Source organism: Diaporthe citri (genome assembly GCF_014595645.1).
Source record: "Diaporthe citri strain NFHF-8-4 chromosome Unknown scaffold_8, whole genome shotgun sequence".
NCBI lineage: Eukaryota > Fungi > Ascomycota > Sordariomycetes > Diaporthales > Diaporthaceae > Diaporthe > Diaporthe citri.
Window position 1 is genome coordinate 990,802 of NW_025064853.1, and position 12,732 is coordinate 1,003,533.

At 57.3% G+C, this 12,732-nt stretch overlaps 3 protein-coding genes across 3 annotated transcripts; all 3 read right to left on the bottom strand.

The window, feature by feature from the left end:
* Positions 1-2,041: 2,041 nt before the first annotated feature.
* INS49_014656 (uncharacterized protein) lies at positions 2,042-2,383 on the bottom strand (the record flags this gene model as incomplete). The annotated part of the gene is made up of 1 exon (XM_043175346.1): positions 2,042-2,383. One exon carries the CDS (start codon positions 2,381-2,383, stop codon positions 2,042-2,044), a length of 342 nt encoding a protein of 113 aa, XP_043020303.1.
* Positions 2,384-4,226: 1,843 nt separating this feature from the next.
* On the bottom strand, positions 4,227-5,202 carry INS49_014657 (uncharacterized protein; the record flags this gene model as incomplete). Its single annotated transcript, XM_043175347.1, has 2 exons — positions 4,227-5,009; positions 5,074-5,202. 2 exons carry the CDS (start codon positions 5,200-5,202, stop codon positions 4,227-4,229), a joined length of 912 nt encoding a protein of 303 aa, XP_043020304.1.
* Positions 5,203-5,440: 238 nt separating this feature from the next.
* Positions 5,441-6,870, bottom strand: INS49_014658 (uncharacterized protein; the record flags this gene model as incomplete). The annotated part of the gene is made up of 2 exons (XM_043175348.1): positions 5,441-5,859; positions 5,925-6,870. The coding sequence occupies 2 exons, from the start codon at positions 6,868-6,870 to the stop codon at positions 5,441-5,443; spliced, it is 1,365 nt and encodes a 454-aa protein (XP_043020305.1).
* Between the last annotated feature and the right edge of the window lie 5,862 nt (positions 6,871-12,732).

Genomic DNA, 12,732 nt, shown 5'->3' on the forward strand with positions numbered 1-12,732 from the left:
TAAATTTTGGAGCCGGAACCCGCCGCAATCCGCAGCGGAGCACGACAGGTGTATTATTGCCCACATTCTTACGTGCCTCGGTATTTTTGAACCCAGCGTACTTTACCTTGGCCAGACCACAGAAAAGGTCCAGCCTTGGACCAAATTGTCTCCGCTATTTTCTCAAAACTGCCATCTTGACCATCCTCTCAAACACTCGTTCTCAAGACGCAAAAGACTTGTTGTCATCATACCTTCTCCTCCAACGAATCCTTGAGGAATCCGCACGGGGATGCAAAAAAGCAAGGAAGACCCTCACCGAGAAAAGCCATGGTGCTAGTTCGTTAGCCCCGTGGGCTGCCGGGCATGGTGAGGCACAGAGAAGCGGAGGTGAAAGGGCCCCGCGGGTCGCCTTTCACGCCTTGGCGCGCCCCGGAGGTGATGCCCAAATCCGCCCTAGGGTGCGCGGGCCAACACCCCTGACCAACGCGGGCAGCCAGCCGAGCGCGCGGCGCTTGCAGCAGCGGAGGTCAAGCGAGGAACGAAAACGAGCAAACAAACGACAACGCCCTGTTCGTTCCCAACTCTGATTGCTTGCAGCGGGAACTGTTGGAACCAGATCCATGGTTCTTCTTCTTCTTCTTCTTCTTCTTCCTCTTCTTCCTCCTACTCCTTGCCCCCCTTCCTCTCCCGTTCCCTGGAGGGGGTTCGAAGCTGGGTACCTGGGAGTACATCGCCTGGACCATGTCGTCCTTGATCCCCCATACCCCCCGCCCATGTCGCCCATGGCCCCGTCATTAGACATTAGACCCAGGCTCTCTCGGTCGGCATGGTCCGCTGGGGGGTTGATCCATCTTGCCATGCCTGTCATCGCGGACTGGGCTATGACAAGCTCCGATCTGTTGACACCTGCCACCAGCCACCGTCACCCCGGCCAAACAGGCTAACTAATAAACTTGTTGTTAGCAAGACAGACTTGTGAAGCTTCTTGTTGTCTGTCCCCTGCAGGATGCGGTCAGCTCGCAGTCTCTGTGGGCGGCGGCTGGTGGTGCGGGCCCCTCCCCCAACCTCACAGGATTCTGGTCCTCAGATTCCTCTCTCCGAGACGGAGGCAGTGTGAGGCATCCAGAGGCACCCAGAGGCCAGAACGACGCAGTATGTTCCAGGCAGCAAGCCCTGTCCGACTTCCGTCTGTTGTTCTAGGTCGGCCGGTTCTCAAAGTCGGTCGAGTCTGGGCCACAGAACGAGAGGTGTGGGTAGTTCCATGTCACATGCGCCTGTGAGACCTCGCCAGCCCGGGCAGCGGCCAGGGGGTCGAGGGGCCCCCGAGGTTGCTAGGTCTCACGAGATCAGCAGGAACAGAGGCCAGGTGGAAGGTTGGAAGGCCTGGTGCGACTCTGTTTGTCAACGGTGATGGTGAGCCCTGCTTTCCCTTCTCTCTTTCCCTTCTCTCTTTCCCTTCTCTCTTTCCCCTCTTTGCATGATAGCGCGCGTTTCTGTGTGTGTCTGTGTGCGCATTGGGCACTCAAGTAAAGTGCGTCTTGCAAGTCTGGTTCCGTGTATGTGTGTGTGTGTGTGCTCGAGGCTCTGGCTTGAAGCCATCATCACCAGGCATGCCCCCCGCTTGCGTCTTCGCGCTTGCTCCCTGGCCCTATCTTCTTTTTGGTTTCTAGCGCCAAATGCCGGTGCTTCTAGCCAGCTTCTCTTGCAGCTCGGGCCTAGGCTGGGTCCAGGGCCAGCCACCACCACCACCCAGGTTGTTGACAGCAGCAGCAATAATAAGAAGGGCGCTAAGTTAGGTTGGGAGGAGGGAGGGGGGCATCGTTAGGGTTGTTTTCCCGCGGACGGCGTCAATGAAATGAACTAGACTACTGCGCTGGGAAATCACACACACACCTTCTGTCTTGGCTGGCATCACCCAGCGGCGCTAGAAGCACGATGGAACCATGGGAGAAGCCACACCAGCGCGGTCACGGGCTGGCGACCTTTCCGGTGTAGGAAGGCAGTTCTGGAACGGGGCCTGTCTGATGTCGTGTTCCCGCGTTATGCTGGGGCGCGGCTTCTAGAAGGCATCGAGGCCCTGTGGGGTGAGCAGGGTGGGGTGGTGGTGATGGTGGCGCCCTGGCTTGTGTGTTGTGGTGTGCTGTGTGTCTCGCGCCGGTGAGGTGACGACGGCACCAGAGCCGGCATACGGCAAGTGAGACGGGTTGCAGTGTACCGCTGGGTCACGCGTCGACCCAATCAGCACGGCCGTCGACGAGTGCCTGCGCCGGAGACTCTGAGAAGTGGCTTGCCCAGCAGGAGATGGAAGCCCCTTCCCGCCCTTCCAGAAGCAAGCCAGGCTGCAGTCGTGGTTGGGACGAGGGCGCGGGGTGGGGGAGATAAGGCGAGAGGTGGGTGACATTGCTGCTGGCACTGCTCTGCCTCCCGTGTGGCTGGCTGGCTGGCTGGCTGGCTGGCTGCCCGGCTCGGACTTGCAGCAGCACCACCAGAGGCGTGGGCTGGCTTGTGCTGGCCACCTGGGCCCTTCCTTCTCTGCATCGGCTCTGCATTTCTCTCTGTGTGAGGAGGATGGCTGCCCTTTAATGAAGGCTAAGGCGAGTGGGTGGGGCGGGAATCGACGGGTTAACCATCACGATTAGAATTGTCGTACGGCATCGTGGGCACGAAACCCGCGCCGGTTGACAAACGGCCAAGCCTATCCTGCACCTGTGCATGGTCCCCCCACAGGACAGAAGCAGACAAGCTTGGTTCTCTGGCCCCGTAGAGCACTACTTGGTCACCGTCGAGTTCCATAACTAGACTCTGGACACGTTGGTCCGTCCAGCCGGCGCGTCGCAGAGACTCACATTACACGGTTGCAGCAACAGTTCTCCCAGTCAACAATATCCACAGTCAACAATATCCACAATCAACAAAGGCATCCAGGTCCGGCATGACCCGGGGCATGATTAACCGTCCGGATCTACAGGGCAGAAACAACCAGGGGTTCTGCCGCGGTGGTGGAATTGAGAAGGGGTGGGTTGCACTGTCGGAGATACTCGCCAGTATGGTGATGGGGTAGGGTAGCTATGGGCCCTTTCCGAGCGTCTTGCTGTAAGTGTGCTGCCGCCTGCTGTTGCACCGCCCCGTTCGAGTATCAGCCATTACGGGCTACACTACATTCTTGCACCCCCTCCCTGCCGCATCCCTTTGATAATCTCCCTGGCAAAAGGCAAAGACCCGCTTCCAGAGGCCCGCCTAATGGGGATACATCGCCTCTCGGCGGAGGTGATGAGAGGAAATGGCGTATTTTCCGGCCCGGGTAGGGCGGACAGGCAGGCCTGCCAGGCCTGACATGACTGACATGCACACACATTGGGAATGCAGCACGTCAGGCATAATTCTTTTTGACATGTTACAGGGTGTGTCAACCTGGCGCCCCACTTTATAAGCGTAACCCATGCGGATTATATGTGATATTAAGCAGCCTGCGTGCCAAATACGATAATTTCTGGAGGGTTCGGACGAGGGCAAAACAGGACTGGGATGGAGAAGCTTCCTGCTGCGAGGGCTTGGCGTGACCATCAGAGGTGCAATGCATGCGGCACCAAGTAGTCCTGTGAGGAGGATAGACAGGGTTCTGCCACCGAGTTCCCCAGCCTCTGTGTGTGTGTGTGTGTGTGTGTGTGTGTGTGTGTTGATACAGGTAGGGTTCACGCCCTGGTCCAGGGATGACGATGTGTTTGCAGACACACGCCTCAGGGGACGGAGGTGCGAGACAGGGCGGCGATGATGGCATCCGAAGCCACGAGACAATGCTGTTGCGATCTAGACCGCGCCTCGCGCGAGACGGGGCACACTTCAGAGGACCAAGTACGGAGCGTACGGAGCAATTACTCAACAGTTTGGGCTGAGCTATGAGATGGTACAGGAATCTCGATTGTCTCCATCGTGTCTCGATTCGGGGTGGTAGATGTACGTGAAAGGCCCAACAAACTGAGGCCACCTCTTCCAGTACACCGGTGCTCGCGTGCTATGAACAACCCAGCTAGCTAATCATACAAGTGCGTAACGTAAATACGTGAGAGCCATGTGTCTCATTCGTCGTCGTGATAACCGGGACGCTGCAGCGTCCCTTTTCCTCTTTGGCTCCTGGCCGCATAGGCCCCCATTTCCGTGCCTACCCAAAGTGCCTAAACCACCCATGTTGTCTGCAGTAGCGTGTATTCCCCATCAAGGCCAACACAATTCGGTGTAAACAGGGCTTAGAACATGATCCACTCAACCTCGACCCCTGGGCCACCGATGCATCGCGTCCAGCTGAACGGGCCTCTCCTCATCATGAGCTTGCCGTTCTGCTGCTGCTCCCTGCCCTCGCCCGCCCAGATCCTCTCCAGCACGTCCAAAGCTGCGAGATTGTTCATGTAGCCCGACCGGGCCATTATCTCGCGGCACTTGGAGCGCACGATGCCCTGCTGCATCTCGTTGACGCACTCGGACCCGGCCACGAATAGGGGCCATAGGAGAAACTTCTCGGCAGAGGACCCGGCCTCAAGTGAGGTGGCGTAGTATACCACCTGGCTGACCAGGTTGCGGAAGTTGTTGTGTGCGCTGGGCACGCTCGGGCTCGCCAGGCGCTCCGTGTAGAGCAGTGCTGCGTAGCGGAATGCCTCAGACAGGGAGCCCAAGTCACGGACCTGTGCGTGCGTTGCTGTGAGACCGGCCGGTTGTGAAGCAAGAACCCCTTGTGCGTCGAACTCCCATGACTGCAGGGCGATTCGCGCGTCCTTCCATTCGCGCCAGAATGTTGACCGGTGGTCATCGTAGGCCGCCGAGGATGAAAGGCTAGATACCAAGATTTGGTCTTCGTCCAGCGTCGTGCTGAAGCCATTACCGTCAAATCGGGGGTGAGACTTCCCAAGAATGTCCGAGCTAAACTGGTGCTGAGGCTTGTATATGTGACCAATGGGCGATTCAAGAGGTGAGTCGGGACGCGATGGCAAGCCACGCGCGGCAGTAGCGCTGAAAAGACTCTGGACCTCGCGGTGCTGAGAAAGAAGGTTCAGTCTTCCAAGCTTGATAATTGTCTTGAAGAGCTCGGTCGCAGCCCACGAAGTTCTCCGCACCCGGTGGGAGTAGCTGTGCGTCTGGCATAACGCCGTAGAAAGAGGTATTGAGCTGGGCCTCTCGGTCATTGATGCTGGCTGAGATGGCGTCGAAGTAAGTGAAGAGGGCTTCCATCCATGCCGAATCCCGTGATGGAGGGAAAGGGCAAGACCGTCTCATGCCCAGGATTTTTTTCACTCCGGCGAACTGAGTATGGAATTTCGCAATACCGGATTCTGCCATGCGGTAATGACACAGCATTAAGATCGTGGCCAGGACGGCATCGCCCCTTGCTTTCGTCGCATCATTAAGCTGCTCATTAAGTAGATGTACAGCCAGATTTCGGTGCTGATATTCCTCTGACAACGTCCGTTCATCGGGTTCGAAGATCCGGAACAGGACCGGGTAAGCTCTGACGCTTCCCATCCTGTCCATGAGCAAGGCTCAGCTTCCTCTTCATCCGTAGATTGCAAGCGGCAAGCGCACAGATGGCGTGCTGTAGGCTTCGACTGGAAGTGGCAAGCGAAAGAATGTGTTCCCGGAAGGGGTTCGAAGGTCCATCAATGAACACCATGCCCGGGCACATGGTGTTTTCATAATAGTCCATAAAAAATGGCATTTTGGCGATAAGATCAGGGCTCACTGGGAGAATTGGCTGATCGAGCACTGACGGCCAGGGGAGTGAAGGATCCTGGACAACCTGAGAGGACGCACCATCCTCCTCTGACGACTTCCCCCAGAAATGCCTATCCGATTGAGCGCTGGTGCTGTACGCATCCAACCCAGGGGTTGCTGAAAACGTGGGCATTAGTCCCGCTGAGTTTAGAAGGCGAATTGTGACGCGAATAATATCTCACCAAGTGGTTCGTACTCCATCAGACGATTGCTTATATGAGCCTCAAAACCATCCATGTGCGAGTGGAGGCTTGAACTTGGCTCGGATGGAGCATACACAAGGCTAGGACATGATGTAGGCGCCCGATGATGCTGGTGATCCATCATCACAGACGATATTGGGCTCTGGGGGATAGGCGAGTTGGCGCTGTTGTAGCTCTCGGCGTACATGTGCGGCGGGCTGGTGACGAAAGGCAGATCGTCCCTGGAAAAAGTGTGACTGAGGGGCGACAAGTAGTCGGCCTCGCTCAAGGAATCAATCGAGGCAGAGAGCGGTTCAGGAGGACCATGTGTCAAAATGGGACCCAACTTGGGAAATCGGGGTCCGTCTCTAGGCAGGCTTGCCGAGAATGGCATGTTGTGCCAATGGGCAGGACCTGCTGGTAAAGGCGGCGTTGGCTCGGCGTGACAGATCTTGGAGAAATCGTAGCTGTGAAATGGTGTTGCAGGCATGGAAGCCGGATAACGGGGGTCCACCGGGCCATCGACAAGATCGCTTCGGGTACTTCGTGGTGACAGCTCCTCTGGCTCGTTCCAGTGGCCAGCATTTGCGGCGAGGCCGTGTTCTTGCCCGTTCATCAAAGTCGAATTTGCGCGAGCCCGCGAGGGTGAACCCTTCTTGACTGGGTTGACAGGAGGCGACTTGGCCACTGGCAGCGAGAGCCCGCGAAGCTTCCCCCGGCTCGCCACGCCCACTCCCCAGGTCAATTGAGTCTTGTAACCGGAGCACTCGTTGCCCACTTCCAAGCACTGCGAGCAGTACGGCCTCCTCCGGTCGCACTTGACGCTCCTCTTGGTACAGGTGAAGCAGTCATCGGCGGCACCACCAGCAGGAGCACGTCTTCTTCGTTTCCGCACCGCGGCGGCATCGGCCTTGGGGTTCGACGGAGTAGGTAGAGGGACAGTCATGATTCAAAAGTCCTCAAACAATACAGAATGATATAGAGACGGTGAAGCGCTACACGTTGCCAGGACTTCCTTTTTCTTGGGAGTCTGAAAGAAGTGCAGATGCGGCTGAGATGAGAATGGGGAAGTGGTCGATGTCACCGGTAGATGTTGACTGGTAAGGGTAAATGGATAGTAATATGGAAAAGCTTGCCACAGCAGACTTGTGCTGGAATAGGGAAGGACGAGGATATAACGAGGTCAGTCAAAGGGTGGTGAAGCAGTAGATGGAGGTCCCACGGCCGGTAATAAGGCGTCTCGACCGTGGAGAGGGCCCCGTCTGGTGTACATCAACCGCATCCATTGTGGACCACATCCCAGAGGGTTACTTGGAGGTACAACATGGGTCACTTATCAAGCAGGGGTTCATCTGTGAGTGTAGCCGGGAGGCGAAAAGGCTAAGAGATCAAAGGTGTGTGTGTGGGTTCCAAGGTTTGCGGGACACCTGAGATGATGGGGGGCTGGCCAGGAGCCCCGGCTGCCTTCTCGCACTTGCGACTGGACAGTGAAGGATGGTAAAGCGACGGAGGGCTACCTCACCGGGGGATGTGCTTGCATACGGCTCGTCTCCATGTCCTGGTGCAAAGACACAGAGCAAGATCACGTCCCGTCAGCAGGTGACCGCAGGAAAGCAACTGGTGCTGATTATCAGCCAATATGTCTTTGCCTCTTCACAAGGCTGAGTAAGATCCTGCTGGTTTCTCCCTTGGGCCATCGCGGGCAGGAAAACGGAGCGGGCAGCACGAGGGCAGCGGGCTCGATGGAAATCCAGGGAGATGCCGGAGGATGGGCGTTGCTGCAAGAGAAGTGGAGAGAGCGCAAGGGCAGATTCACAAGCCACTGATCAGGAGGCGCCCACGGCCACCCTTGCAGAGCTGTGGCCGCAACCCTGGGAGTGACGAGCGTTGAAGGGCGGCAAGGATGTCCTGCGCGAGCACCTGCGAACAGGGGCACCTGTCGGTACGCAGGTACTTCGGAGTGGGGCTGTCGATTTAGGTTAGGGGACATTGAACGCGGTGGTGCCTCCGTGGGTGCAGGGGCTGCCGGCCAGGGCAGTGCTCCAATCGACCAGCACCTGCGTCCACCTCGTCTTGCATCTCGACTCGCACCAATGGAATAGGCCGAGGTCCCTGTTGATGTGCAGCTAGAGGGGAAGAAGGTGCGATGCATCCCTGCGGCAAAGGCACAGAGGCAAACCCCGACATTGGCGCGGGAGGTTGAGGTTGTCAGGCACTGATTGGGGCATTGCCGGGAGTGCCCAGAGCCCCCAAAAAAGAGACTCGTGAGGTTCGGACGAAATACAGACTGGAGAGTGGGGTGAAAAGCTAATCGACTTAGATTAGCTGATGGGCAGTCCCTGAGGATAATTCGCTGTGGTTCTGCCTCACGGTCCGGGGTCCGACCTCAGATCGCAGAAGACGGTATGCTCTGCTCCTTGAACATTGGGCGCCGCGAGATGAGGTGATAACATGAGACCTACGCGCTTTCCCCGCGGGCAAATTACAATGCGAATGTGCGGCAGAGTGAGGTTAGAAAGGGGTGCAAGTCAACCTTGACCTTGGTAGCCTACCAGAGGCAGCCCGGCATAGAGGCCGTTTGGAGTCGCCTACTGCAAGGCCTGGCCAGGATCTTTAGCCACGGTAGACCTGTAACGTCCAGGAACCGCGCGAGTCGGCTGGCTAAGGGTTCGCACTCCCAAGAAGACTGACTGTGCCAGCTCCTTGGACCTTTACTCTCTAATTTCGCCCCGTAGCGCTGCTACAGGATGTTGTGTCGACATGCTCCCTAGATCATGGTGGTGTCTTGCAAGGCTACCACCAGTCAATCGCCTGCTCCATGCCAGATTGGCTGTGATGGCTGGCAGCCTTTGCCATAGGCGGTAATATTTGGTGCCGATTTGTCGTCATCGTCATCTGTCAGGATTTAGTCGGACTGTCGCCGCCACCAACGGGCGCTGTGTGGAAGACAATACACCGTGCACAAATCCTGTCGCTTATCGCCATTAATCATAATGCTCATGTGTTGTGGATCTCGATTCCGTGAGTCGACATCATCCGGATAAGAGTACCGACCACCTGTCAATCTTTTCTTCGGTGGGCCCAGAGCGTGGGTGTGTTCATCTGCCCATGATATCGAGGCGTACGCTGTTGGGGCTTTGAGCGTGCTGCCACCATCAGTGTCTCATGCATCGGTGAGCTTTCGATGTGAGACAAAGAGCCACGAGGCAGAGCAGACTCCCACATTGTGATGCCGTCGTGCATACCTGGTCGACCGTCTGCAATGCTGGTCTCCACCATCCAGCAGAGCTGCAAGCGTGGGGCAGGTAACTGCTGTTGCTCTTGGTCTGAAGAGAGGTGCGCCAAATTTCAGGGTGTCAGGCCCAGGCCTTCAAAGTGCGCCTCTGAGGTGTGCAATGCAGTTCTGCTCAGATGTCACCTCCTGTGACCTGGATGGGCTTGGTCGCATTGGTGTCAAGTGTCACCGAGATGGTCATCCGATATCAAGCCCACAGATGACAGGCAGCAAGCTTTTGGAGTACTGATCGGAAGGCACTGCGACGGACTGCAGGCAGGCAACCTTATTTGTTGCATGCAAATGTGTGAGTATACCACTTCACAGAATCCGAAACTCAATTCCTGACGCAAGAGATATCATCGACTCGAATTACAGAGTTCGCGATCAGACGACTGATGGTTGATTGCAACCGTCATCTCAGGAGCGCATGGCCTGTTCTGGCCTCGGTGAAGGGTAGTGCCCCCCTCCTCCTGTTGGACAGATACTGGTCGAGATGTGCGGGAAGGCGCCCGCCAAGAACGTTCGATGGCTTCCAGAAGATGGCTTCAGTCTCAATCGCCGCCGTTGCATCCGCGCCGGCTTGATCAGTGCCGCTGGCGTTGGCATCGAGTCAAGCTAACACGGCACGAATCTGTGTGTGAGGGCGAAGGGTGGCCCCCCTCCCCTGCCTTCCTCCGATGTGACTAGGCCCGAAGTGGCCGCCAGCCCGACGGTGCCTCTTTCGACGCAAACTGGCTGGCGGCTGGGCAGGTTTGGTCAACTGTTGTCTGCTACAGGGCAACGCCCTGTACCGCCGGGAATATTGTGCATGCTGAACATCTCGTGTTGTGCCAGTTGTGAAAGGCAAAAGCGGGGGGAATGATTCGCGATTCGATCAGTAATGGGTAAAGCGCGCCGGAAGCTAGCGAAAATGCTAAGTGCCGATCATGGTCCTCACGAGACCCTGCCCAGTTAACCTTGTAGTCTACTCTATTTCAACGCCGGACTCCGTGTGGCTGATGGATCGCGAGTCGAATGGCGGGCCCCCTGGCACCTACAGCAGAGCCGTCCCGCCCAGGCTCCACCTCAGCCCACAGCCTGGCCTGCAATGACACAGCAGCCGGGTGTGAGGCTTGACCACCGAGTTGACAAGGCAAGCACGTCAAGCGCCGGGGTGGATGGGTCTCGAGGGTCGGCAGGCCACTATCGCTGAATTACAAACGTATTAAAATACGACGGTGGGGACGGCAGGACCTGGGGTTTGGCCGTCAGCCTCGGCTGTGAGGCGAGCAGGGGGACGAGGCCCGACCGATTTCTCCACCGAGGGGAGAAGGATAATTTAGCCTCGCAGCGTTGCCGTTGTTCCTCACAGAGCCTGCGGGATGATCCATCGTGGTCCCATTGGTCCCCGCTACCTTGAATCCAGAGATAGCAGATGCCTGCAGAATGGGTTCCTGAAAGTCTGTCAGATGTGATGCTCTGCTCCGTATTCTTGGCAGGCCGAGCTAATAAGCCCGTCCGTCGTCCGAACCATGTTTCCAGCCTCGAGGATCAAGGACAAAGGCCAATCGTTGACAAGGACCAGAGAGTCCGCGGACAGCAGGATTGAACAGGGCAAGTTGACGACAAGTGCAGCGCACCGCAGGCAGGCTGGCAGTGGATGGACTGGGCTCTAAACGCTGCCCACCATGGCCTCGCTCGGACAAGTTGAGCGTGTAGTGGTGTGGTCTTGGTGGTCAGGCAGGGGGGCCGGGGACGAGACGGGGTGAGGAGACGAGGCGAGAGGAAGAGAGACGAGAGGAGCTGACAAGAAGTGATGACATGTAGTCGGGATGGTGTGGCAGACTGTGGGATGGCAAGAAGGGTGCAGAATGCAGCCAGGCAGGCCAGGTCGCACCTGGGTGGGGTGCCTTCCTGTCGCTCCACATACAGAGCCCGGAGCGCAGCTGCACCTGCCAGCAGCAGGCAGACGAAGGGAGGAGCGAGCCGCTCACAGGATGCACGGACGGCGGGGCTCGAACGCACAGAGGAGGAGATATGTACATGCCGTGCTCTGTCATGTACCATGCTCGGGAAGATACCCACCGGCCCCCATATTTTATGTACTCTTTTCATGTACCCTTCCGCGAGTACTGCATGTAGGTACGACCCTGGGGTTCCCTCTACATACCTGCCGTGCCCTCGTCCTGGTCAAGCCACAGGGAGTAGAAGTAGCGACTCTGAACGGCCCAGACAGCCAACCTGGACTGACAGCATTTCCCAGCAAGGTGTCTCCGTGCTCTGATCACCAACCGGCAGTCTGGTCTCGTCTCGTCTCGTCAGCCTGGTGATGACGGATCCAACTGTCAGGTTAAGGTTGGCATTCCACACGAGATGAATCGAACCTTAAATCTCCAGTACCTCTCCCAGTGCTACCTTTCTCCATTCTCACATGCTTGGCCGGCGAAGCCCTCGTACCCGTTGTCGTTCAAAGTCTCGGCCTCGAGCACAATCTCTGGTTCCCCCATTTGTCACACCAGGTTTTACACGATGCCATTTCGGCCACCGAATTCGCCATTTGTCTCTACGATTCACTCATGGCCCATGCCTAATCCTATTACGAGATACCTACCACCACACCGGCTGCTCCAGCCCGTCTTTCCTGCGCCGTCACGACTCTCGACGGTCCTTGGTAACCAACGGTGTTTCTGCCCGGGGCCTGCTCTTTTCTCCCACCCCGCTTGAGAGACCCACAGCCTTCTCAGCGTCTTGTCTTGCCCACCGCTTTTCTCACCTTGGGCCGTGGCGCATATTGCGCCGCAATAGACGCACGCGTGACCGGCGTGCTGACACCGAATGAGTTGCCCATCATCCAACCTGACCGCAAGTCGACTGTCTGAACTGACCTATGCCCGTGCCACTGGACTGGGCATTGATGGACCACTCCATAATAATTGTTGCCGGGGATAGATAACTCCATACCTGTCGCATCACTACTGCGCAACCATGTCCAATCTCAGCTTCAACAGTGCCGGCCAGCCGGCCAGCTTGGTACGCGGTAGCACACATCCTCTCTTGGGTTTGGTTCCCCTTCGCTCCGTGTTCCTCGCTCAATCAGGTCAGTCAGGCCCTATCGGGGTCCCACGGCCGGAAATGCTTCGCCTCGCGCGCTAGAAGCAGCGAAGACTGCGTAGAAGCTTGCTTCACACCCTCTTTGGCGGAAACGCTCCTCAGTACCGCGCCATCCCGTTCTAGTGGCTGCGGGTCATGCTGCACACCACCAATCGAGTTCAGCTGCCCTGTATTTCATCTTGTGTGCCAGGCAGACCAGCCATGACGGACTCAGACCGCGTCTCGTTACGGCATGCTCATGACTTGGTGACGAGCTGTCCGTCATTGACATCAAGGGATCACCGACCTCGTCGGGTACCTGACCAGCCAGGCTGGGACGAGCCAAAAATATGATCCCAGGGCTGCGGCTATTTCTAAGTTTGGATTGGACAGCCTTGCTCCATGTTCCCGCTCCTATCTTGTTGGCCCCTTTCCGACTCGGGCCGCCACCTTCTTTCGGCC